Raw genomic sequence first — 26860 nt, forward strand, 5'->3', positions numbered from 1 at the left:
TTTGTGTGTGGATGTTTCCCAGAGATGGGTTGCGGCTGGAAGGGCATCCGCTGCGTAAAAACTTGCTGGATGAGTTGGTGGTTCATTCCGCTGTGGCGACCCCGGATTAATAAAGGGACTAAGCCGACAAGAAAATGAATGAATGAATAATGAAATGGGCTTGGCTAACATTTAACCACGCCCCTCCAACTGTCAGTTTTGACAACAAATGGAAATGTTGAGCAGGAGGAGTGGGTTGGGTTGTAATACCTCTCCCCAAACATTTTCCCAATCTTTCTAAATGAAATTACTACTTTACTACATCCATTCAGCTCAATGTAGAAAAATAAGCCACACCCACTGTTTTGTCATTTAATATTCCATTTCTCCAGGAGCTGTGTTACAATATGAAAAAAATAATGGTCGCAGCTTCTGGATCATGGGGACTAAGGAAAGAGAATCAGTTGATAGTGGAAAAGCAGCTACTGTATACTGTACAGTAAAAAAATAATAAGCCAAAATATTAAAGGGGTCATATTATGCTTTTTGACAAAGTCCTTATTTTGTTTTGGTGGATGTACTGCACATACTCTGATGCTTAGTTAAAAAGAGCTATTTTTTTCACATAATTTACATGACCCTTTTCCTCAGCCTGGCACAAACCACTCAATTATCCCGCCTTCCAAAACATGAAATGTGTTGTGATTAGTTAGCTGTTTGAGTGCATTGTGATTGGCAAACAGAGACCTATGCCTTGCCTAAGCAGCAAGTTGTAACGATGTAACGATTCACTGTGAGCCACACGCACCGGAAGGTTGACTTCTCTACTTGCTCCAACGAGAGATAACGTTAGGAAGATCACACGGTGCAATAGTTTTATTCATATTGAACATATGTAGATGTTTTTCAGACTAAAAGAGAAAGTTGTGCTGTTGCAGAACCAGGTATTAGATTGTTCCTTTCCCCCTCTTTTTAAAAAAAAACTTGTTTATGCACCTTTTAGTAATTCGCTTATTTTTCGTACTTACTGATTACTTTTTGTCCTGTTTCTAGTCTAAATATCTACAAATTCTTAAATCAAGAAGCATTTTCTAGACAAGTAAAAATATTGTGTCTAGTTTTGTGAAATAGTGTGCCCAAATTAAGTGAGTTTTTCCTTAAAATAAGCAAAATAGTCTGCCAAAGGGGTAAGAAAAAAAATCTTTCTTTCAATTTTAAACAAGATAATTTTTCTTACCCCATTGGCATTAAATTTGTCAACATCAATTTGGCATTATTATTTCTTAAATCAAGACGATAAGTTTTGCTTGTCTAGAAAATCCTCTTGATTTAAGAATGTGTAGATATTTAGACTAGATACAGGACAAAAGCATTTTCTTGCAGTGTATAGATTATAATCAGTATTTTATGCCAGTGGCCAGTCTGCATTTTAGCATATGCATTACTTACATATACATTTAAACTTATCCAATATAGGCAGTAATCATGGAGTTATGGATTTACAGTGTCTTTATGGATAAAATCATTCATTTTATGCAAGGGATCAGGCATTCCCATCATGTGAACCGACCAGTCAGCCAATGTTTTGGTGAAAATGATTGGTGAAATAATGTTTCTGTGTGTTGCTTTGCCTAAAATAAATGATTAACAGCACATAAATGATTTTATACAGGAAACCAAACATTCACATGAAAGCTATATTTATTAAATCTAATTTGCAGTCAAATAACAGTAAATATTGCTGTAGATTTCAGACAACTTTAAAGGGATTGCTCACTCAAAAATAAAAATTCTTTCATCATTTACTCACCATTTTCTAAAATCTTTATGATTTTTTTTCTCATAATAAACAAAAAAAATTATATTTTGGAAATCAGTAACCATTGACTTGTTTTCCTCACTTTTTCCTGCGTTTAAAAAAAAAACAAAAAAAAAAAACATAAATCTTCTTTATGAAGAAAGAAGAAAAAACTCATAAAGGTTTGAAACAACTCGACAGAGGGTAAATGGTGAGTAAATTTTGATTTTGATTGAGGTATTTTTTCCCACATCACTTAAGTGAAATGCAGAGGCAACATACAATTTGTTATTCTGGTATGTATTTTAGAGTGTATAAAAACAGGAAAAAATTATAGCATAAATGCATGTCAAACGTTGCAAGTTCGTGTTAGAATACGGACTGATCAAGAAAACATTTGCTTTTTTACATTTCTTTGCCTGATAAATTTAGGATTACCGTTGTCAAGGTTTAAACCCACCTGACCACCAATACATCCTGTAATGTTTAAAAGAAACACACTTGATCACACGACCATACCGATCCAATTGAATCAATTTTTAACCACCTCTAGAAAAAGTTGACAAGCTCAAAATGATTTAGGCCAATTTATACCTGTAATCTGTTTATGATCAAATCAACAAAATCTCATCTTAATACCAGGTGTAAACAAGGACTTCGGTGATCATTTGGATGTACAGTCAAACCAACAATTCAAACACCAGATATCATTTTTGGTATTTTTTTACTAGTGGGGAGAACACTAAAGTTCATTTATGTAAATGAGGATAGGAAAATATAGTAAACTGTGATTATTATATGCACAAATTCTTTATACGATGGTATGAAAACTATCAGGAGGTGAAGAAGTTGCTGTAGTGTGTCTGCGAAAATATTACCAAGTTTATTTTTGCATGAAGCCTGTTTACAGCTGAAACTACAGGCTGTCTTTAAGGCCCAGCAAAGTATTGATAGTTGTGTAAATGTTGCCATATTAACAGTTGTCTGAATTATTTTATATTGTTACTTACTGTACCTTTCTGTAAGATTAACAAGATGAGTTAGTTCTGGCAAAGTTGAACTCATCATATTTTATTACTAGTTTTAAAGAATATATAATGTATAAACTGTAAAGTTTAAGGTGCTTTACTTCATATAATCACAGCTTTGCCTTTGTTAATTACTGTCTTTTGTACCTTTTTCTGCCTTTAAAGAGAGAACATGCCAAGCCATTTTAAGTTTAAGGAGTACTGTCCCCTAGTCTTCCGCAATCTGAGGGAGCGGTTCTCCATTGATGATCAGGAATATCAGGTACCTAAGTGTTTGTTTGTTTTTTGCCAGTAAATTTAGTGCAATATGCCACTTTTGGTGCTCTAGCAATTAGTATAACTGCTTCCTTCTCTCATAAGAGCTTTGGAGCTGTAGTCACTTCGCTGTTTATGAAAATGTTGAGGGGTCACACAGCTCTACTTTGCAGCAGAGATCAACTGAACATATCTTAAACAGTCACCGTTTAAACTGATGTTAGCCAAAAACACAGTTTGAAAGATGGATTAATTTTAAAAAATCACGATATTATGTTTCATATCATTCGACATTGATAATTATTGAATATTTTATACAATACATTTAGGAATATCAAGATTGTTTTTCATTCAATCTCTTTATTTCATTTTACTAACATTACTAAGGCAAATAGTTTTAATATTTAAAAAACTAAATATTTAAAGAAGGTATTTGATCTTTTTATAATAAAAAGTGTTAAAGAGACTTTTAAACCTGATAAATAAATGGTTACAAAGTGTGTGCAATGGTAAAGGTAGATCAACATCTGTTAGGTGATAACAATAATGATTTAGTAAACCTCAAACTCTGTAAACAAAACAAATGATAATCAAATCTGAGCTTTCAAGTAAAGGATCCGACTATCATTATTCAAACACTTATTGCAACATTATAAATTGTGACGTTGAATGACTATATTACACCCATGCTAAAAACTCTTTCATATGGGGAGCTAGTGGCTGGGATGCACAAGAAAAGAAACCAAAAAGCCACTCTGGCGACATCATTGCATCCTTTTTTTATTTACAATCTCCTCACTGCTGCTAAACAGCACTCATTTTGCATGTGTTGCTATTCTGACCTGAAGTGACAAGCGTAAGCGCATGCTTTTATTCACCATTTTCTATGCACTTTGCTCTCGCTCTCCTTGCATCTCTTGAAACTAGGCGCATTTTTTAATTTTCTTTTATTTATTATTTTTTTTGCGTTATTGACAATGGTGTTCGGTCAATAAATATTGGTGCTGATTTTATCGCCCAGCCCTATGCACACTCAAATACATATAGTTAAATATGTTTTAAAAATTAAGTGACGTGATACAACAGATTTATTAAATTTGCATTAGTGGACTTAGAACTTCTGAAAAAGTTTAAACAATTTTAAATAATTCAAGTATTCATAGACAAAATGGTGGTTTATTTTTCATAATTTCTTGTTGGTAATTTAAGAAAATGTGATTCCTTATCTTTCCCACTCTCAGCACCCACAAAAAAACAAAAAATCACAAATGTACACACTACCTGACAAAAGTCTTGTCGCCTATCCAAGTTTTAGGAACAAAAAAAAAAAACTTCTAGTTGATCATTTGGTATCAGAAGTGGCTTATATAAAGCAAAGGCCTCTAAACTACGCTTATTTTACCAAAATAAAGTATGATCATGTCTTGATTTTAAATGATTTAATTAGGACAGTAAGGTCTTTGCTTAGACAAAAGTCTTGTCACTTAACAGAAATATTGTACAGTACAGAATATAAAGTCATAGTGCAGTGGAAAAAAATTATATTGTGTATGATGACTGCGTCCATACATCTCTGCAATGACTCAAATCACTTATTAATAAAGTCATCTGGAATGGTAAAGAAAGCGTTCTTGCAGGACTCTCAGAGTTCATCAAGATTCTTTGGATTCATCTTCAATGCCTCCTCCTTCATCGTACCTCAGACATGCTCAATATTGTTCATATCAGGTGACTGGGCTGGCCAATCCTGGAGCCCCTTGACCTTCTTTGCTTTCAGAAACTTTGATAAGGAGGCTGAAGTACAGTATGAGAAGGAGCGCTATCCTGGTGAAGAGTTTGCCCTCTTCTGTGGTTTGTAATGTAATGGGCAGCAGAAATGTCTTGATACCTCAGCCTGTTGAAGTTACCATCTACTCTGCAGATTACTCGCACACCCCCATATTGAATGTAACCCCCAAACCACGATTTTTCCTTCACCAAACTTCACTGATTTAAATGAGAATCTTGGATCCATGCAGGTCCCAATAGGTCTTCTGCAGTATTTGTGATGATATGTGAATAAAAATCTACCTTTTGCCACTTTTCCAAATGATCAACTAGAACTCAAGTTATTATTTGTTGCTCTTACAACTGGGATTGACGACAAGATTTTGTCAGTTAGTGTATAAGCAGCAAGTTTATTAAGAAAAAGATAATAGAAAGAATGACTGAATTGTGAACAGCTTTCTGTCATTGTGTAAATAATGTGTAATCATATAATCCATAAAAAGTAACCGTAGTTTGATTACAAGTAAAGTCTTTAGTATTTACAAGCACTTGACTTTGTAATCTGATTATGTAATGCAGATTACACATAATCTGTTACAGCCCGGCTCTGTGTATGTGAGTTGTAATTTTATCAGTTGAGAAATTGTGAAGAGCTTGTAATATGTATTTAGGTGTCAACTCAGCTACAGGAACACAAAAATCTGCTGCAAGGAAAAGATCCTTCCAGTATCTGTTTTGCGCTGTAATAGGCTACATTGCCTTTATGATGAAAAAAAAAATCTAAACAAAAACATTCTGTCCTTTATATGGTCACATCTTAGCCTGTTTTAGGTTAATTTAGATGTGTTTGAGCTGTAGGCTATTCATATTACATCTTAGTCTATTTGTATGCTATGCACCAGCATTTGAATGATTGTGTTTATTCACAATTACTCGGATGAACTGCACTTACAGAGCATTTGTATCAGAGTTTCATTTAATCAAACCAATGCTTCCAAGTGCGAGCACACCTATAAATTCGCAATCGCACTTATTCTATCCTGCGGCAGAAACAAGCTTCTATAGAAATGAGTTACAAGATGAGCTTTTCTTTTACTTTATTTACAAGCTGACTTCACTTTTGTTATAATTGTACAGTATAATTGTTTACTGCATAATCCATCAATAATGGTTGAGCTCTGAAGTATTAGTTACTTGTTCTCAATATCATTGAAACAACATTTAATGTCAAAGGGAGATGTTAACGATCTACAACATTTGATTTGCAAAATGTGATGCTAGCTATATAGCCCTCATAATATGGGGGGTTTCTTGGTTTTACAAATGAACTGCAATAATATCAGGTTTTAGTTTCTACAGCGAACAGCACATCTTTCATGCTCAGATCAAGTTAAAATGCATTACGCTCAAAATAGTATATTGAATTTGGCACATCTCCCAGAATACCACAATTCTACACAGGCTACTGTTGACCCAGCATTGTGACTGTAAAATACATTAGCATATTGTTCTGCCTTTGTGAATCATTATAATATTAATAACAATTGATCAATTATTATCTTAGAATAGTTAATATTTCGCACACCTCTGAGCATTTAATTGAGTTAATGATAAAGCTATGACAGATTTGACATATTCATTGTACATTGCGGGTAGGGTTGTGATGCGTTTCTGTATGTGTTAAATGTATGTAGTTATTTGTATTAAACAGCAGATATCATATTGTATATTTACAAACCATTTAGGACAATAAATCATAAGTGATCATCAGGACACCGGGAAATGTCCCTAAAGTGCTTTCCCTATGGCCAGTCCGCCCCTGCCAATAGATATAGCTGAATAATAAAAGTTGAGAACATTACAATTACATGCTGTGAGCCTTGAATTCTATTGTTTCTTCTTTCTCATGTAAATCCTGCAAATGTAAAATGCTGGTAAAAAAAAAACACTGACTCTGAGGATCCAAATGGGATCATTAATATGCAGGCCTGTTTAATTGTCCAAAACTTGTCCTTACAACAATAATGTTTTTTTTTTTTGTTATTTATCTAAGCTTTCATTACACTTCTTATGTATGTGAGGCTTCTATCTTTAACATGACACCGGCAATATAGAGCTCTCAATTAATGCAACAATCTGCACCTAATCATAGCTCATCATCTTTTTTTTGTATTAGAATATATAAAGGTACATAAAATGGGATCATACAAATACAAAGAAACATCAACAAAAAACAATAAAAAAAAAAAACACAAAATTTGAGATCATAAATTTATTCAGCGCCCCTCAAAGAGACATAGAGTCTGTTATATTTTATTAGTTTAACAGGTACATGATGAAATTTGCTGAAGATGTTTGTAATGAGGCAACAGACATGTAGACTGCTGAAAGTGATTAATGTGCGTTTATGCATAGTGTTATATCACTCAGCTCTTATTTTAATTTTTTTCTAGTATAAAAGGATGAAAATAAACTTCAAAAAATTAATTTGTTTATGCAGAGCTAAATATTAATTCCTGCCTCTGTTTTCATACATTAAACTAATAATGTACAGCTTTAAATATAAACTCACTGGCCACTTTATAAGGTACACCTGTCCAACTGCTTTTTAATGCTAAATTCTAATCAGCCGATCACATGGCAGCAACTCAAAGCATTTAGGTATGTAGGCATGGTCAAGATGATCTGCAATTCAAATTGAGCCTCAGAATGGGGAGGAAAAGTGATTTAAGTGACTTTGAACGTGGCATGGTTATTGGTGCCAGACGGGCTGGTCTGGGTATTTCAGAAATTGCTGTTTTACTGGGATTTTCATGCACAACCATCTTTAGGGTTTACAGAGAATGGTCTGAAAAAGAGAAAATATCCAGTGAGCGGCAGTTCTGTGGGTGCAAATGCCTTGTTGATGTCAGAAGTCAGAGGAAAATGGCCACTTTTGTTCCAACTGATAGAAAGGCAACAGTAACGTAAATAACCACTCGTTACAACCGAGGTATGCAGAAGAGCATCTCTGAATGCACAACACGTCCAACCTTGAGGCGGATAGGCTACAGCAGCAGAACAACAAACCGGGTGCCACTCCTGTCAGCAAAGAACAAGAAATTGAGGCTACAATTCACACTTGCTCACCAAAATTGGATGATAAAAGATTTAAAAAAATGTTGCCTGGTCTGATTAGTCTCGATTTCTGCTGCTACAACCTTCGAAATTTAGCATCAAAAACATGGATCCATTATGTATCAACGGTTCAGGCTGGTGGTGATGGTGTAGTGGTGTGGGGGATATTTTCTTGGCACACTTTGAGCTCATTAGTACCAATTAAGCATTGTGTCAACACCACAGCCTACCTGAGTATTGTTGCTGACCTGTCCAGCCTTTATAACCTGTGTTCCCATCTTCTGATGGCTACCTTCAGCAGGATACCACACACCATGTCATAAAGCGTGAATCATCTCAGACTGTTTTTTTGAGCAAGACAATGAGTTCACTGTACTCAAATGGCCTCCACAGTCACCAGTTCTCAATCCAATAGAGAACCTTTGGGATGTAGTGGAATTGGAGATTCGTATCATGTCAATATGGACCGAAATCTCTGAGGAATATTTCCAATACCTTGTTGAAGAGGAGAAATGGTCATACCCAACTGAGCCTGGTTTCTCTCTAGGTTTTTTAATTCTTCACTTTCGCCAATTGGTGAAGTTTTTTCCTCACCGCTGTCGCCACTGGCTTGCATGGTTTGGGATCTGTAGAGCTGCGCATTGGATTTTCTCTTCAGTGTTTGGACTCTCAGTAGTGAATGTTAAACCACACTGAACTGAACTTAACACTGAACTACAGTGTTTTAATTTACTATGATCGTCTATGTGAAGCTGCTTTAACACAATCTACATTGTAAAAGTGCTTTACAAATAAAGGTGAATTGAATTGAATCTATGCCACTAAGGCAGTACTGAAGGCAAAAGGGGTCCAGCCTGGTACTAATAAGGGGTATCAATAAAGTGAGTGTATCTCTGCCAATAAGTGTATCTCTGTTTGCCTCTTTTGTCGAATATAATTAAATTTTACCCAATATTTCATCTATAACACAACTCAGCCACTAGATGGCGTGGCGGCCATTTTAAAATGAAAATTCCAATAGAACAACAGCATACTATAAGTCTGTAAAAAAAACTATTAAAATTGCTGATGATTGTGGTAAGTGTTGTATTGTCGTCTTTCAGGTTGTATCTCAGCTTTAATGCACTTTTTAAATAAATAAATAAATAAACAAAGCAGCTGCTTGCCATCACGACAGCAATAAGATCCAATGGACGGCCGTTCGCTTTCACTCCAAAATGGTGATATCCGGGGCTGTTGCAGGGCGCTGCTGTTTCAATGGAACTAATGCAATTGAGTGTCGCCTCTTGGTGATTCTGATCTCTTTACCGTGAGTCATTTGAAAATCAGTTCAAATGTCTGATGATTCAAACCAGTAGAAATGTTAAAAGAATCGCAATACATGTTGAATGAGATTAGTGAGATTAGTATCCTGAATCGTTACATCTCTTTTGTCAGGTCATTTAAAACCTTGACTATTGGATTGAATCTTACTCAAAGAAAACTGATAAATTTGTGTGAACATTATAGAAATGAAACCCACAGCAACAGTACAACAGCAACACTAAAGTGTCTCTATTCCAGTAAACCACAAAGACTTGGATTTTTGGCAGCTCTACAGAAGATGGCATCTCAGTTCAGGCGCTGTTGCTGGTAGAAAAAACTGCCGTTTCAAAGCAAACTCGTTGACTCCTGTCTTTTTGAACTGCTAAATGTTCTGGCTCATTTTTTTTTTCTGTAGCTGTAGAAAAGCAAGACAGGACGCTTTGCCATTTAAATGAGCAAAATGTGCCAACGTGTTTCAGTTTGTGATGAGGTTCAATAAAGGAAGAGGCCAGACTGTACAGGCTCACAGCAGACTGCAGTCTAGGAGAAGTGCCAGTGGCTTTTCACTATTTCACTGGGGCTGTTGAGCACAGGCTTGGCAGTGTAAAATCCTTTACTGTTCTTTCCTCTCGTGGCAGAACTCTCTGACTCGCAGGGCCCCAATTCCCAGTGACGCTCAGGGCCGCAGTGGAGCTCGATTCCACACTTCACACAACAAGAGGTATGTCATCAAGATCATCACCAGCGAGGACGTGGCCGAGATGCACAACATCCTGAAGAAATACCACCAGGTAGACAGAAATCTGCTTTCTTTTTCATAACTCGCAGTAAGGGAACAAAACTATGTACATTCTTTAAGACCGTCAAAATACATTATTTTCTTCCAAAATTTTGACAATTAATTTTTAATAAGATTTTTTAAGGGTCATCCTGGACCCTAGAATATATAGTGTGTAATTTTAGGTGTCAAATGTCTTTTTGTAATATTACAGTTGAAGTCAAAATTATCACTTCTGTGCTTTTTAATTTTAGACATATTTCCCAAGTGCTGTTTAACGAGGAGAAGATTTTTTCAAAACATTTAAACTGTTTTGATAATTAAATATTTTTTTTGCTTTTGCTATGATGACAGTACATAATATTTTTCTAGCCATTTACAAGATACTAGTATCAATTTTAAAATGCAATTTAAAGGCTTAATTCGGTTAATTATGCAAGTTATTGGATAAGAGTTGTTTGTTCTGTTGCTTACTTTGTTAAACATCACTTGGGAAATATTTAAAAAAGAATAAAAAATTTAACAGGAGAGCTAACAATTTTGCCTTCAACTCCTCCATATCTGTGAATGTGTATTAGTGTCAGAATAGTTTGTTTAATTATAATTAGCCTCTTCCCAATGTCTCACCCAATGAATTTTGTTGATAACCATCTAACCCACAGGTGTCAAACTCAGTTCCAAAAGGGCCGCAGCTCTGCACAGTTTAGTTCCAACCCTAATTAAACACACCTGATCAAACTAATTGAGTCCTTCAGGCTTGTTTGAAACCTACAGGTGAGTGTGTTGGAGCAGGGTTGGAACTAAACTGTGCAGGCCCTCCAGGGATTGAGTTTGACACCCCTGATCTAAACGTATCCTTTTTGTTGCCGGGTTGTGATTTTTCCAAAATGTTAAGGTATTATGAAAATACGGTTGTGGGAAATATAGTAAGGGGGGCTGTGGGGATAATTCTGACTTCAACTGTATATTGCGATATGAATATAATTACACAAGATGACTATTTTGAAAATATTTATATTGATAATATTCATGATTTTGTTGGGAAGCGCATGTGCATAAAATATACAAAAATGCACAAAATCTTATCCTTTAAAGCACATGAAAATAATAGAACAAAGAGAAAGATAAAACAAACAACACTGGATTTCGGTTAAACAGTACTGAGATATAGAAGTTCGATAATCAAGTGTATAATAATAGTGCCTTCACTGTACAAATATATAAATCCAATTAATTAAATCTAATCTAACTGTAAATGCAGAAAACTTTATAATGTCTTGTCTAAATGTTTCAGTACAATCCCTTCAGATCTTGCAATATGACTATTGAAGGTTTCGCACATAGTGATATCGATGCTGAAGAGATATATTGTGCAGCTCTACTATGTAGGCTTTGTATACTTGGACTATTTTTGATTAATCGTGAATTATAAATTAAAAGGAATATAATGAAGATCCATTCAATACAATGAGATTGATACTGATTATTTTCAGACTTCTTTTTTATTTTTTTAATTGATACTATGATATGAATTAAACGTTGTAATCAATATTGACGTCTAATTTGAAAGCCTTTATTGATATGAAGTATATGAAGATAAATAACGTTTTTATTATTTTTTTCAATGCATTCTGAGTATTAAAATCAGCCTACAGTGAGTCTTTCAAGCTGTGAGGTGAATGATTCTATTATATCTGCTCCCTGCAGTATATAGTGGAGTGCCATGGAAACACGCTGCTCCCTCAGTTTCTGGGCATGTACCGCCTCACAGTGGATGGAGATGAGACCTACATGATCGTCACTCGTAATGTTTTCAGCCACCGCCTGCCTGTTTACAAAAAATATGACTTAAAGGTGAGGGATTCGTATAATATTCAGAACAATTCAATATTTTTATGATCATAGTCACTGTTCAAACTATGTTTCAATTCTGTTGATGATAAATGATAGCATCCATCCTACAGTAGTTCTCTCTGATGTGTTCTTCAGAAAAATAGTAGTGACATCTGATTCATGAGCAAATGATTCCTATAAATCAGATCTATTTAATGAATCAGTGGAAAGTCACATCAACAAGTACCCCAGCAAAAACCTTCTCCACTCAACTACTTTCGTTGGATGTATGACCTGTTGCAGTTTATTCAAATAGAGAAATTTAGATCTGCTATTAATGGCAAAGCAGAAGATTTCTATACAGCTTGGCAACCTTTTCTCTTGTATTTTAAAAAATAGTTTTGTATCTAATTTTGTATCTTTTTTTCTTGCTTTTGAATCATAAAAACTCCAAGAGTGTATTAGGAAAATAAATTGTCTTATATCTGACATTTAATAGTAATGGCTTATTTAGGTGTCATTTGTTAATTTATTATTATTATTTATTTATTTTAATTTACTATTGTTTTGTTTTTGTTCTTTGTTGTTGTTGTTTTCTTTATTTTCCTCTGAATGTGGTTCAGCGAGTAAGGGATGTGTTTAATTACCACCCAATATGTTTTCTTCAATATTGTGAAATCAATGTATTATGTTTTTTTTTGTTTCCCTCACTTGTAATAACTTTCTGATTTAGAATTGCCTTTAAAAAGAGTTTAACTAAACAGCAAAAAGAAATAATATTAATAATAAAAATCAATTAGTCCAGAAAATATTATTATAAAGTATTATTTCATTCTACAGCAATAACTTAATACAGTTGTTGACCTACCTATTCAAACTACTTATATGTAATAAGCTGAAACAAAACAATTCTTGAGTTTTTTGGAGACAACTTTATTGTTTAATGTTCAAACCACTTAAATTTGCAAAAAAAAAAAACAAAAAAAAAACTAATAAGTAAACTTAATTCTTTTGTTTTGTTACAACACAAATCGATGGTGTGGAACCTGGCATTTTTACAGTGTAATTACAAGGAAATTACACATATTAATTGTTGGGTAATTATTGGTTTGATTAATGACTTGTTTGGCCTTTCTTAGGGATCTACAGTGGCAAGAGAAGCTAGTGACAAGGAAAAGGTACAGTTTAAATTTTGTTTTAATCATATGTACAGTGTCAAGGTAGAATTTTCGAAAAGGGTTTTAAAAGCCATGCTTAAAACATTTTCATCACTGTTAGTGTATTAAATATGTTTAAAGATCAGCATTTGCATGCTTGATGTTTTGCATGTCTGATAAATACAAAAACATTATAACATCACTTCCTTTCCATGTGTCTTGAGTATTAATAAACTCCCAAAATAAATTTCTCCTGTGTGAAAAATCCCATCTTCTATTTCTCCGTTCCTGGAAAAAAAAGTTCTTCTTTTCTATTCAGTGTTTGCTTGATTCATTTTGCTTTAGAGTGTGTGAAAGTGCACATTTTGGTCCAGTGGTTTTAGTTTGTTGAACTGAAAATAATTACTATTTTGTATTAATGTAAGCCTAAGTAACTTTTATTGTGATTCTCTATTGTTTAACTCTGTAATTTAAGTGCACTGATCTCTGAAGGTAAAGAGATGGTAACAGGAGCCATTGTAAATAATACATCAGATGTTGACTACTTGTATTCAGAGACTCTCGTTTGACTGGTGGATTAAAGATTCTATTACGTTGAATTAATCTTTTGACGCACTGTGAAAAAAACACTTTTGTTCAAAGGTTTAGGGTTCAGTGTAACTTTTGTTTTTTTAAATACTTTTATTAAGAAGGAATGCACCATATTCGTATAATTTTATGAAAGTTTTCAATTCCAAAGAAATAAAATTTTTACATGAGTATTCTATGAATCAAAGAATCCTGAAAAATATAGGAATATTAAGCAGCATAACATTTATAATAGACATGTTTTTTGAGCAACAAATCATCATATTACAGTTTTCTGAAGAATCATGTGACACTCAAGACATAGACACGTCATAAAAAAGAAAATATTTGACTTAACTAATATTTTATATTGTATTTTATCAAATAAATCAAGTTTAATTATTAAAAACATTTAAATCTTACAAACCCTGAACTTTTGAACTGTGATGTGTATATATAAAGCATTGTGTGCATTAACAAAGGGCTAATAATCTTGTGTACAGTATTTTCTCACATGCAGCAAACATGTTCTTGTGTTCTTCTCATATCTGTGTGCATACAGAGAGCATGTGAATGATTTGCATGTATATACTTTTTTTTCTACATGCATGTTAATCTTGCTGGCATGATGATTTTCTTTGATCTATTTCTCCTTCATTTAAATGTTATACGTGATTACAGTATACAGCTGTATATGATACTCTTGGGCAAATATGAACTGGTGTATATTTGTAATTATGTGTCATATACAGACCATATGTACTGCCATTCTCTGTATTTCATAAATTGTGATTTCCTAAACACCATTTTTGTGCCTTTACTTGTTTGTTGTACAACAGCCATGTTATCAATCAACTTCAAATCACTCTGTACATTTTGTGTGATTCTTCTGAAGCATGTTTTGTGGGCTATTTCCATCTTTTTTAATTCCTCCATTGTGCTTTCTTAAAGGGTTAGTTCACGCAAAAAATAAAACTTCTGTCATCATTTACTCTGCCTACACTTTCTCCAAACTTGTTTCACTTGCTGTATTCTGTTGAACACAAAGGAAGGAGTTTTGAATGTTTGAAAGTAGTAGCCATTAGCTGTTTCCATCCACCTATATTTGTGGGCATTTTGCACTTTTGCATAAAAATATGCTTAATGGAAATGCCATTGACATTTTGAAAAGGTTCATGAAACTACAATGGATACACTCCATGCTCACGAACTACGATGGCTACACATTTATTGAATAAATTCCAACATGCGAATGCAACATCAAACAAGGTGTTGTAAAGGGGTGGTACAGAGTGTATTTTTAAGGCTTGGTTGTGTTTATAAGATGCAAAGCGATGTGTGCTCATGCTTCATTTATAAAAAGTCATGTTATTTGTCCATATGTCTTACTTTAATTATATACAGCTACTCAGCTAACACGAAAACGCATGTCATATTTCCTAGTTCCTCAGAAAGGCCCACCCTCAAGAAGCTCTGATTGGTCAGCTAACATAATGTGCTTTCATCGGCTCCACATTACCATGAAGAGCATCATGCCTCTACTAGCAGCGCAGTCTTTGCTAAGCTAACTCTGTAAAAGCCAAATGTCTCCCTTTGCATTGAGCATATTACATTTAGAGATGTTGTTTATGTTTACATAGCAACATTACACATCAACTAAAGTTTAAAATAGGATATCGTAGTGGACCACCCCTTTAACAGATCATGATAACAAAAATGGGCTCAATGGAATGGCAATACTGGTTAAACCAACAGACAGACCACATTGTACAGCATCTAAAATGTTGTTTTTGGTAATTCTAAAATCCCTTAGCCAAAGTCCATCATCAAAGTGGTTTGTTGTTAAGTGTTTGCGCTTTCAACGATCCTTTGAGGGAGAAGTAATTTTTTTTATGTGAGAAACATGGCTCACGGTAACTTCTATCACAGCAAACCCCTTTTTTCTTTTCGATGTTTAGTGCAGGTTTATCAGGAAGTGATGATTTAGTTTACTTTGACTGCATTTACACTGCAGATCTTGGTGGTCAATTCCGGTATTGTGACTGTATCCAAATTTTTTTTGATGACCTGCCTACATCATCTTTTAAAAGTGACTCTGATCAGATCGTCTGCAAATTCACAGCTCACGGCAAAGACACAATGACCAGGAACAAAAAAGAGCGGTCGCTGACTACGAGCTGATAATTAAAGTGTGCTGTTTTCTCTATTCCTGTATGTAATATGTTTGCAGCTTTTGACAAGCTGTTTTACTATAGTTTACAGAAAGGTTCTCATTTGTCCATCTTATTTTGATATATAGGCTTTTTTTAAACCTTCAGGCATCTTAATGTAATGTCCATGGGGTGATTTAAGCATGTAGTGTATGCACTAGTTTTATATTAGTTTATATTGATTATGTGGCAGACATTGCACTCTCTCAATTGCACTAGTTAACATGCTTAAGTACCTTTGCTATATGAGAATATAAAAGCTGTTTAAGTTCTCGTGTGTGAGATTTAAGGTTTGGGACTCTGCTAAAGTCTGTTCTGAAATTAAAGTGTCAGACTTGACGTCATTCGCTACTGTTTTTAATGACGCACGACTCGCATTGACAGGTGAAAATTCGATCTACCTGCTTACACTGCAGACACGAGAACACAGATCCGATTCATATCGGATACATTTTCACATATGAACAAGGCCTGAATCTGATTTGAGTAAATCGGAATCCCTGTGATTTGTTCCTGCTTACACGTACATGGGCCATATCCAATCTGTGCCACATGGGAGAAAAAAATCGGAATTGAGTCACTTGAACAGTGCAGTGTAAATGTGGCCTTTGACTTAATGGTTGGAAACTGCTTTATTTGCAAATGTTTAGTGTGATATTGCAGTTTTGCACATACATCTATTTAGAGTCTTTTAATAAAAAAATAGATATCGATCAATTAGTTTGGCTTCGAATTGACCGAGCAGTTTGCTTATCTTCGTGATTACATCCTCCTGTAGTTTGCATTCAGTCCTCCACTGCTGTTATCCGCTCCTCCATTTCGTCAAGTCTCCTATTAGTTTTGTTGATGTCCGCTTTAAGCTCTTGGAATTGTTTCTTGCTATCTCTCTATTTTTTTTATATTGTGTTTACATTAACCTCAATATCTTCCTGGCACTCTTTGTGTTATTGGATTGCTGTTTTTCATGTGGAAGGTTGCTGGTTCGAGTCCCGACTGGGCCAGTTGCCATTTCTGCGTAGAGTTTGCATGTGCATGTTCTCCCCTTGTTCACATGCGCTATACAGTAGGTCAATTGGTTAAACAAAACTGGCCTTAGTGTATGAGTGAGTGTGTGAATGTGAGAGTGTGTGGGTGTTTCCCAGTACTGGGTTGCAGCTCGAAGGGCATACGCTGAGTAAACCATATGCAAGAATAGTTTTCAGTTCATTTCGCTGTGGCAATCCCTAAAAAATAAGGGACTAAGCCGAAGGAAAATGAATGAATGAATGAATGAATGAATAAATGTTTTGCATTTTGTGTGCCATTTTCCTTTTGTTTTGTATCTCTTTTGTCATAGCCATCGACTTCCTCCTAAAAACTAATAATTGTACCTTAAAAGTAATTACTCTTTGCTTTGCTCTTTTTAATCTTGTTGTCGGGAGCTAAAGTTATCACGCTGCCATCTTGTTCTCGCCAAAACCAGACATCCAAATATTGACTTTCATATTAATATTTTTTCCTACTATGTATGTTGATGGCTACCAGTTTCCAAAATTCTTTAAAATGTCATCTTTTGTGTTCAACAGAAGAACAAAAATCTCTTGAGGATGAATAAATGGTTTGTATGTTTTCATTGTTGTGTGAACTAGCCCTTAAACATGTAATAAAATGAAGCTACAGAGTTTATCTAGAAAGTTCTGGTCACCTCCACGTGATTTGTGAAGCTGCCTGCATCTGACCTTCCTTCTCCCTGCAGCCACGTCCACCTGAAGAGGCTCCGTCCAAATCACGCATGAGCCAAAAGCTACAAACCATCCGGATCGCCACACGCTTTTACTGCGCCATAAGACACGTAAGGGCTCGACTGCAAAAGAACTGTGCCTATTGCTCTGTGTTCTTCTTCAACATGCATCACCCCACATTTTGCCTCAGGAAAGCAGCGTTCCCTCCGGATGCCTCAAGGGACTGTAAACTCAAGCACAGTTCCTTCTGTTCCAGAGATAAAATCTTGCCTGCTCCTTCAACGGTCTTGGCTGGAATTATGAAAACAACTGGAAGACCAGTGTGTCAATGTTTAAGTGTTGTGCTGAGCAATAGTGGTTAATATACAGCTTTGGAAAAATTAAGAGACCATTTGAAAATTCTTCATTTAATTGAAACTTCGGGTTATTGGACCCAATACAATTTTTTTTTTTTTAACTCTTGATTTTAAAATCTTGGGATTGTGTTGTAAATAATAATAATAATAATAAAATGAACTTGTTTGAGAACATTTGGTTATTCTATACAGATATTTGGGCCAAAAAAAAGACGAAGCATTTTAGAAAAAAGCATTTAGTACAGGGTACTCACAGATTATAGAGTTCATGGAATATCATAACATTTTAAAAGGTCCATTCCAGATATTGAAGCCAAATACATTTTATTTTCAATGGAATATCCGATATTTTTATATGTTGCTTTTAATTTAAATGTCTATTTTCCAGCTCTATTTTATTACTTTCACACTCATCAACTTGAAGCCACTTAAGTCAAATGCAGTTACTAGAATGTACTAGTAAACAAAGCCAAACTTGTCAGATTAATGTCAGTTTTAAGAGTATTGGCTCCGAAACCCACTTCAAAAAACTGCTTTTTAAAAAATAGATGCCAAATATAAAAGCTAAATATAATGTTTGTAAAACTACTATTGAGCTATCAAATGTGGTAAATTATCCAGTGTTGTTCTCATAGCTGCTATTAAAGTAATGTAAAATGTAGTCAAGCTAAAACCATTTAATATATATTTAACATATTATTAAACAAAATTTTATTAGTAATATATAAACACAAAAGCAGCCTGTTTTTATGTTCATTAGATGTCATGGAAATTAGGTCAGGAAATTAGATTTTTGGGTTAAAATGGGAATCTTGTCGGTTTTTTACAGAATAACACAAAAATGACGTTTTACTTAAACACGTAGCTTTATTTTTATTAAGAGAAGTGTTTCAGATCTTTATAGATCATACAGATCCGATCATATTTATATCAATGCTAACTTAGTGAAATCAATATCTGCTGGAATGACTCAAAAAAAAAATTTAAAATGTAAAACCTATTAATTAACATTAACATTCTGCCATGATTTACTGATCCTCTACTTTTTCCAAACCTGTTTGATTTTCTTTCTTCTTTTTAATACAAAGGAAAAAATACTCAGTATAGCCACTAACTTCCACAGTATTGTTGTTACTATGAATGACAATGGCTAGTTTTTCCAGCATTCTTCAGAAAATCTTGTATTTTGTGTTCTCCAAAAAAATAATTCATATTCACTTGAGTACGAGTAAATTTATTATTATTTTTTTTAAATCTTCAACATTGTACTTGGCCATACCTGTTAAATCCACTTAATTATCTAGCAGTCTCCTAATATATTGCATAGCTGTATGTACCTTCCTATGTTCTTCTCTGTGTTTTTTTTATTTGGATGGAAGTCTCATGAAGTCAATGGAAATTTTATTAAGTTATAAGTGTATAAATATCAGCAATCTAATCTTTTGTCAGGACTTATAAACTATAGATGGAAATATCCATCTTAACATTTTTATACAATTTTGTGTTTTTTTTATGCTTGGGAAATATTTTACAAGTTCAAAGGGCCTTCATGTCAGAATCTTTATAAATTGAAGTAAATGAAAATTGAAATATTAATTGAATGAAAATTGAAACAAAAAAACTGAAAATCATGTTATTAATTACCCACCTTCATGTCATTCCAATCCCCTGACACTTTCATTTATCTTCGGAATACAAAGTGAGATATTTTGGAAACACTTTAGTTTAAGTCACAGTTCAGGGTATTGGCAAACTATTAACTGACACTACTAGCTTAAAAAAAACTACTAATTAGCTGTTTATTAAGTTAAGTTATAAGGATAAGGGATGCAGAATAAGATTATACTTTATAACAAATAATATGGCTGGCGATTAATCGAAAAGTAATCGAAATTGACTTTCAGAACCTATAATCGATCTAATATTTCCAGGTCAATTTTTTCAATTACTTTCCCTGCTCCGTGTGGAGACATGTGACCCCGCGCCATCGAACGCATGGGTTTGGTTCAGTGCAGCCTTCTAGAGCTCATATACCTGCACACCTCTTAAAAAACGTAACTACACATTGCACGAATGCACTACATTGACGATGATAGGAAGCTGCGCCAAAGATGCCTTGAAACAGCATATTTTCTATTATGATGTTCAGTAAACAATCATAGATGTTTCTTTCAATTATTTTGGAATCAAGTAATGCACTCTTAAAATCTTTCACTTGTGTGATGTGAACATATTTTCTGTACAAAACTTGTTAGTGAAACACGAGGCACAAAAGAATTTATAAATAAACAATAAAATAATCGTTCAATGGAAGTAAAATGTTCAATTAATCAAGATCTTGATTTTAGGTCAGTTGGTTTTAGTCCAGCCCTATCTACTAATAAACGGTTAATATCTTAATTATAGGCAGGTAATAAGCCAATAGTTATTACTATGAATAAGGACGTAAACTAAAGTGTTACCAATGTTTTAGATCCAAAAAATCCTTACATCTCTCATCCTCCAGACAGTAAGGGTCGTGAGATGTTTAAAGTCCAGAAAAGGTATACCAAAAGCATTGTCAAAATGTGTCTTCAATGATTCAGCTGTAATCATATGAAGCTCCAAGAACACTTTTGTACACCAAAGATTCTTAAAAATCAACAACGTCTATGTCTGCCACATCAGATCAGGTGTGCGTTTAATACAGGCAGTACAACACTTGTGTGTTGCACTTCTGACTCTTTTATGGCAATATGTCGTACTGCCTGTAGTAAACGTGCACCCTGACCTGGTGAAGAGAAAAGAAGACAAGAGCAAACCAAGTTGAATTTCGTTCTTTTGTTTTGTTTTTCCCAACACAAATGTGTTTCGGAAATTAATACGATTACATCTGAACCACTGAAGTCACATGGAATATTTTGACATTAAGTATGTTTGATATTCAGTCAATATATTTGCTTCTTGGACTTTAACATCTCTGGAATATTGCTCTATATGGAAGGATGGATTTCTCTCTTTTAGGTTTCTCTCGGATTTCATCTACAATATTGTAAGTTGTGTTCAGAGGATGTGTTCAATAAAGGGTCTAGGAGACTGGAATGACATAAGGGTAATTTCACGTTGATTAATTCTATTTAAAGCCCCTTGAACGCGTTATAAATCTAATGCATAGAAACCAAAAGTAAAGAAATAAATATGTTTGATCACTTACTTATTCCAAACCTGAATAGCTTTCTTCTGCAAAATGCAAATCAAGATATTTTGATGACTAAGTGGTTTAGATGTTAAAAGTTAGTAGGGAACCATGTTGTTCTGAATCTCTGTCACTTTCATATTATAGGCTATAGCAATAAAACATTCCTCAAAATATCTTCACTTGTGTTCCACTGAAGAAACATGTTTGAAAGGACACAGTCGTAAGTAAATGATGACACATTGTTCATTTTTGGGTGAACTGTGCCTTTACTCATGATCTCAACTGTAGACTTTGGGTTGGCATTGCTGATGTTTGTGCAAGTATAGGCGTTTAGGAAATAACTGTAGGCTTAATCATTGTAATTATTTGAATGCTTTAATTGTCTGTTGGCTCTGCTGGTGAAAGCTAAATCACACCCTGTTGCTGTGAGGATCCACAGGAGGCCGCCTGCTCTCCACACTCCCCACTGCTTCTATGATGGGCTGTTTTATTTTCATTATCAGGCGTTTGGGTGGATCATACTGCTAACAGAGTGCTCAACTTTTTATTTCACTCGCCAAAGGCTGTTTAACGTTTAAGTGATGAAGTTTAGTGTAATATAACAGGGTAGATGAATATAAGAAATTTGTTATTGTAGGGATACATCACCCATTAATGAAGTCATCATTTACTCATCGTTCTCTTATTCAAAACCTATTTAAGTTTCTTTCCTTTGTATTTCAAAGAAAGCTGGTTGATATCAAATGACTTTCATGGTAATGTTCTTCCTACTGTGGAAGTCAATAGGTCCAAGCAACCAGTATGCTTGTCTTTGGTGTTCAATAGAAGAAACTCATTAGGGTTTATGTGTGAGAGTATAATGATGTCATTGTCAGTTTTGGGTGTACTATCCCTTTAAATTCTCCAATAATGTACCAAATGAAGATGTAAATATAAAGGGTGTTGCCTCTACAATGTTAGTGCAGCTGAAAAGAATTGATAAAATTATGCTTGCTTGTTCTTCGTTGATGATTGAGATTTTTTTTCTGTCTCTCTTAGATTGTTCTAACACAAAGATGCCCAAACTAGGGCCCAAGGGCCAGAGTTGGCCCATTGTAACCTTTGATTTGGCAAGGGTTGGGGTTAATGCCTTTAAGACACATTGGTGTTTCTAATTTAACATAATGTAAAATTTATTACTTTTATTTTTAAGCTACAAAAATCTAACTTAAAATAAATGTTTGAATTAAAAGTAAAACAAACTGTTCTTCTATGGATAGACCACAATTCAAAAGTCAAAACAATGTAAAGTCAGATGCAGCTTGACTAGTATCATTCAGCATTAAACTCCATTGTGTTCTAAATGGAATTCTTATGTTGTCATTATAATAGGTTCATTATAAAATTGTATTTGTATGTATGTGTGTGTGTCTGTGTGTGTGTGTGTGTGTGTGTGTGTGTGTGTATATATATATATATATATATATATATATATATATATATATATATATATATATATATATATATATATATATATATATATATAATGTATATATGCATTAGTTAATAAGATTAAAGTAATGTTTTCCATTTGTTTTTAAATAAATAAGGAAATTATCCGTGGCAACTTTGTAATACAGCTTGAAATATTTACCTTCGGCTCACAGCCCTCAATAAGTTTAGGTTTTTGACCCTTCATAAGAAAACGTCTGGGCACCCCTGTTACTAGCATTGTTGTTACTTAATTCGGTGCAGCTATCTGCAAAAACAACACCCTTCATCTTTTATGCTGTTCCATATGTAAAAATATTGGTATTACTGTTTCTATAAAGAATTTAAGTCCTATGACAAATTAAAATATAATCATATGTAATTTATGATATTGTAAATGAATGTTGTTTTGGTGTATTTGACATATTATTGTTGAAGTTGGTATTTTTTGGCTTTTTGTCTTTGTTTTACATTTTTAATTTTAATTTGTTTTAGTATTTTGTCACTTAAATTTGTCAAATGTATTTATTTGCACGTTTGGCATCAACTGTTAGTTTTGATTTCTCTGTTAAGATTTTTAAGCTATTTTTTAAGTAATTGTAATTCATTAATTTTAAATTAGTTTGAATTTTTGTGTGTTATTTTTGTTTGCCTATGTCAGAAAGGAGGTTAAGTGAAAACTCAGAGTATTTTAACTCTGAAATGAGAGAAACTCATTTCCATTTCAAAATCATTTACTGTGGTAACTTACTCTGTGAAACTAACATGGTCAGGGGCAGGTTTTATTCTCTAAACTCTGAGTTTCTATCGGTCTTGTCCCCCTTTTTTTTTTTTTTTTTTGAAAGATGAAGCACTAGCATTAGTCATTCATTGCGTGCATTTCAGTCACACAAAGAACAAAGTTACGAGAATAGCTTGTCTTTTTTTTGGGAAAATTACAATTAGATTTAATATTAGATTCAATTAAAACCATAGTTTTAAGTTTTACCTTTGACATTACTGCAAAAAACAAGTAATTAGCTAGATTAAGGGGATTATTACTCATTCTAAAAACTATTTTTTGGTACTGCTTACATTCTAAACGTCATATCAGCCTCTACCACTTGATCAATAAAAAGGCAGAAACACAAGTGCACTTTTAAATCTTTTAAAAACTCAATTGTAGAAATTTTATCTTAAACTGACCAACACATGTAAACGTGAGAACCATAAATTAAACATTTCCACTGAACAATAAAGGTGCAGCATGTAAGTTTGACACCCAGTAGTCAAACTAGGTATTGTACTCCTGGATCAAAACAAACGCAAGTTCAGGTTGCCAAAATGAGGACAGGAGAGAGTGATTTTAACAGAGTTCTAAAAAAAGCAATGACACCCGATGGAAGGGATAGTTTCCATATTAAATGGAAAGTTTTTCCCCTAACCAACACCTCAAATTGATATATTAGAAACGGCTTCTATTTCTTACAGGTGAACAACAGAAAACAATGACAATTGATCACCTCAGGTACACCTCATATGCTTTATTTAGTGTTAAATGCTAACAATGTGAGTTTGAATGTCATTTTTTGACATTTATCGCCATATACTAAAAGCAACAGCAGATAGTTCACCTCAAATCTTGAAAAAAAAAAAAAACCGTTTGAAATTGAACTTCAGAACTAAACACGTATGAGTGATTCAGCATGTACATTTAATAATGTTAAAGAGGGTTAAAATTTATTACATAGATTTAAAATCTTACAGTTTTGTGAATGAGTGCATATTCTGTGCTTCTGAATGGCTGGAATTAATTTTTCTGTCATGTTTCATCTGGTGCAAACAGCCAAATTGCTTATCACTGCATGGTCTTGTCACGAGGTGTGTTGTTAGGACACAGGGTTACAATATAACCTGCTCACCTAATGTTTACTTTCATAATATTTATATAATTTGCTAGTTAATAACCACCTCATGTTGAACTCTGAATCTGCATCTCATATCGGAGTCTACTACTGTCCACCAGAGGTCACATTTTGGTCACAGACGCATAATTTGAGAGCCTTTCTAATGAGTTAATGAAATATGGGATTTTCCATCAAGACAACCCGGGGTGCTGAAATATAATTGGCCAAATTGGCATTGGGCGGGTTTAAATTACCAAAACAAAGTCAGACAATCTAGCACGAAAAACACATTTTCAAAGCAGAATATCTGACTTCAGCATTGTTTTTCAGATAAACAATGTTCACTTGGAATGTTTCTTAAATATCTATTATCATATGGTATTTTATGCTTTAGAAATAATAAATTCGCACAGCACCTTTAAGATAAGGTTATATGCATTCTTGTTTTGTTAAATTTGTTGTAGAAGCTACGCAGAAAGCTATTTTATGTAATTTAATGCAATTACATCTGAAATTACTTCAAAATTAAGGTAAATTATACCCTTTTTCAAGTGAAAATTCTATAAACGTCACACATTACATATTATTTTAATTAAAAAAATGCTGATTTTTTTTCACTGATGTTGCCATGGTGGTAATATCTGCACTCCATTGATAATTTCTTTTTGTAGTTCCGGTATGCACACTTAACTCTGAATTAGTCTACTCAGACTTGATCCTAACTTAGATCAGCTCTTCTGAAATAAAAAAAACTCTGAGTTTTTAATCTCTTGGTAAGTCAACTCAGAGTTCAAGTTTAAATTCTGAGTTGGTTGAACCTCCTTAATGAAACAGGCCCTTTGACATTAAACTAGTTTGTATTATTGTTGTGTTACTTTATTTCATTGAAATATTCTAAATTTGTTTAATTGCTTTTGTTTTTACTTCATTTTATTATTTATCATATTTTATTATGCTTTTGTCTTTACTTTTTTTTTTTTACATTTTTGTTCATCAACTTGAAATTGTTACATTTTTATTGTAAGTTCAACATTTGAATTAACATTTGAATTTTTTGTTTAAAGTTTAATTCATTTCAAGTAACAAAAATGTTTTAACTTTAATAACCCTAAAGTGTTAAAAATAAAATGTACAAACGTTGGTCATGATGTACTCTGACACTTTTCCCAAAATTTTAACAACAGACAAAGGAACTCCCGACTTACAAAGACAACGATTTCATCAACGATGGCCAGAAGATCTGCATAGATGATGAAAACAAGAAAATGTTTCTAGAGAAGCTGAAGAATGACGTCGAGGTTTGTCGGCATTGCCTTTGCTCTTTCCTACTGTCAGCCTGTTCGTTTGTCTTGCTTAATGTAAGCGGGTCATTAAACGCTTATCTAAACACTCATTGGCCCTAATCACCCTCCTGTGTCTTTAAACAGTGTCTCATTAAAAAAAGATTGACTGCTGGTCTTGTGTTTGCAGTTCCTGGCGCAGCTGAAGCTGATGGACTACAGCCTGCTGGTGGGCATTCATGATGTGGAGCGAGGAGAGCAGGAGCAGCCAGAGGAGGAGAGCGAGGACAATGACGCGGGCGAGGAGGAGGGCACTGAGAGCGACGGAGGGGCCACCGGATCCCCGCCGGACAGTCCCAGTAACACACTGGACAGCAATAGGCCTCTGGGGCCAGGAGAGTTTGACCCCATCATCGACGTATATGCCATCAAGAGCCATGAAAGTGAGTGCTTTTATTTTATTGCAAGACCTGAATGAAACTATGGATTGTTGGAGTGTTAGGAAATAGCCTGGTGTTTGATTCTTGGCCTCGTCTCTGTGATTTAAAAAAAATTTAGGGCTGCTTAATGTATACAATACAAAATATATTGAAGTCAAAATGATTAGCCTTCCTGTACATTTTTTTTCTTTTGCAATTATTTCCTAAATGATGTTTAATAAAGCAAGGAATTTTTCACAGTATTTTCTATAATATTTTTTCTTTTGGGGAAGTCCTATGTGTTTTATTTAGACTATAATTAAAGCAGTTTTTTTTTAATCTTATATTTAGTTAAGAAAAATATTCATTAAAATATTTAAATTATTTTAATATTTTTTAATAATTTAAAAATATTTTTAAAAACCCTCTTAATCAATATTTTTGATTGTCTACAAAAAAACAAACCACTGTTATACAATGACTTGCTTAAATAACTAACTTATGAAGTTAACCTAATTACCCAAACCACTTTAACCTGAATACTAGCTTCTTGAAAAATACCAAGTAAAATATTCTGTACTGTCATCATGGCAAAGATAAAATAAATCAGTTATTAGAAATGAGTTATTAAAACTATTAAGTTTAAAAAAGTGTTGACAAAATCTTCTCATTGTTAAACAGAAATTAGGGAAATAAATATAGATAGAGCTCACAATTGTGGAGGGCTTATAATTCTGAATTCAGCTGTGTCTAAAT

At 33.8% G+C, this 26860-nt stretch overlaps 1 protein-coding gene across 2 annotated transcripts in view; it reads left to right on the forward strand.

Annotated features, from left to right (window-relative positions):
• The window catches only part of pip4k2ab (phosphatidylinositol-5-phosphate 4-kinase, type II, alpha b), a 68462-nt gene that overhangs the window by 32930 nt on the left and 8672 nt on the right, over positions 1–26860 (forward strand). The window contains exons 3-9 of one of the 2 annotated variants that reach the window (XM_087240761.1): positions 2971–3067; positions 9888–10040; positions 11735–11881; positions 13000–13038; positions 17530–17625; positions 25590–25703; positions 25876–26128. In XM_087240761.1, the coding sequence (XP_087096887.1) occupies positions 2971–3067; positions 9888–10040; positions 11735–11881; positions 13000–13038; positions 17530–17625; positions 25590–25703; positions 25876–26128 (899 nt within the window). The remainder of the gene's footprint in view (positions 1–2970; positions 3068–9887; positions 10041–11734; positions 11882–12999; positions 13039–17529; positions 17626–25589; positions 25704–25875; positions 26129–26860) is intronic. The other variant, XM_087240762.1, reaches the window with a different exon arrangement.

The sequence above is a fragment of the Danio rerio genome, chromosome 2 (genome assembly GCF_052040795.2).
Source record: "Danio rerio strain M-AB ecotype USA chromosome 2, GRCz13ab, whole genome shotgun sequence".
Classification (NCBI taxonomy): domain Eukaryota; kingdom Metazoa; phylum Chordata; class Actinopteri; order Cypriniformes; family Danionidae; genus Danio; species Danio rerio.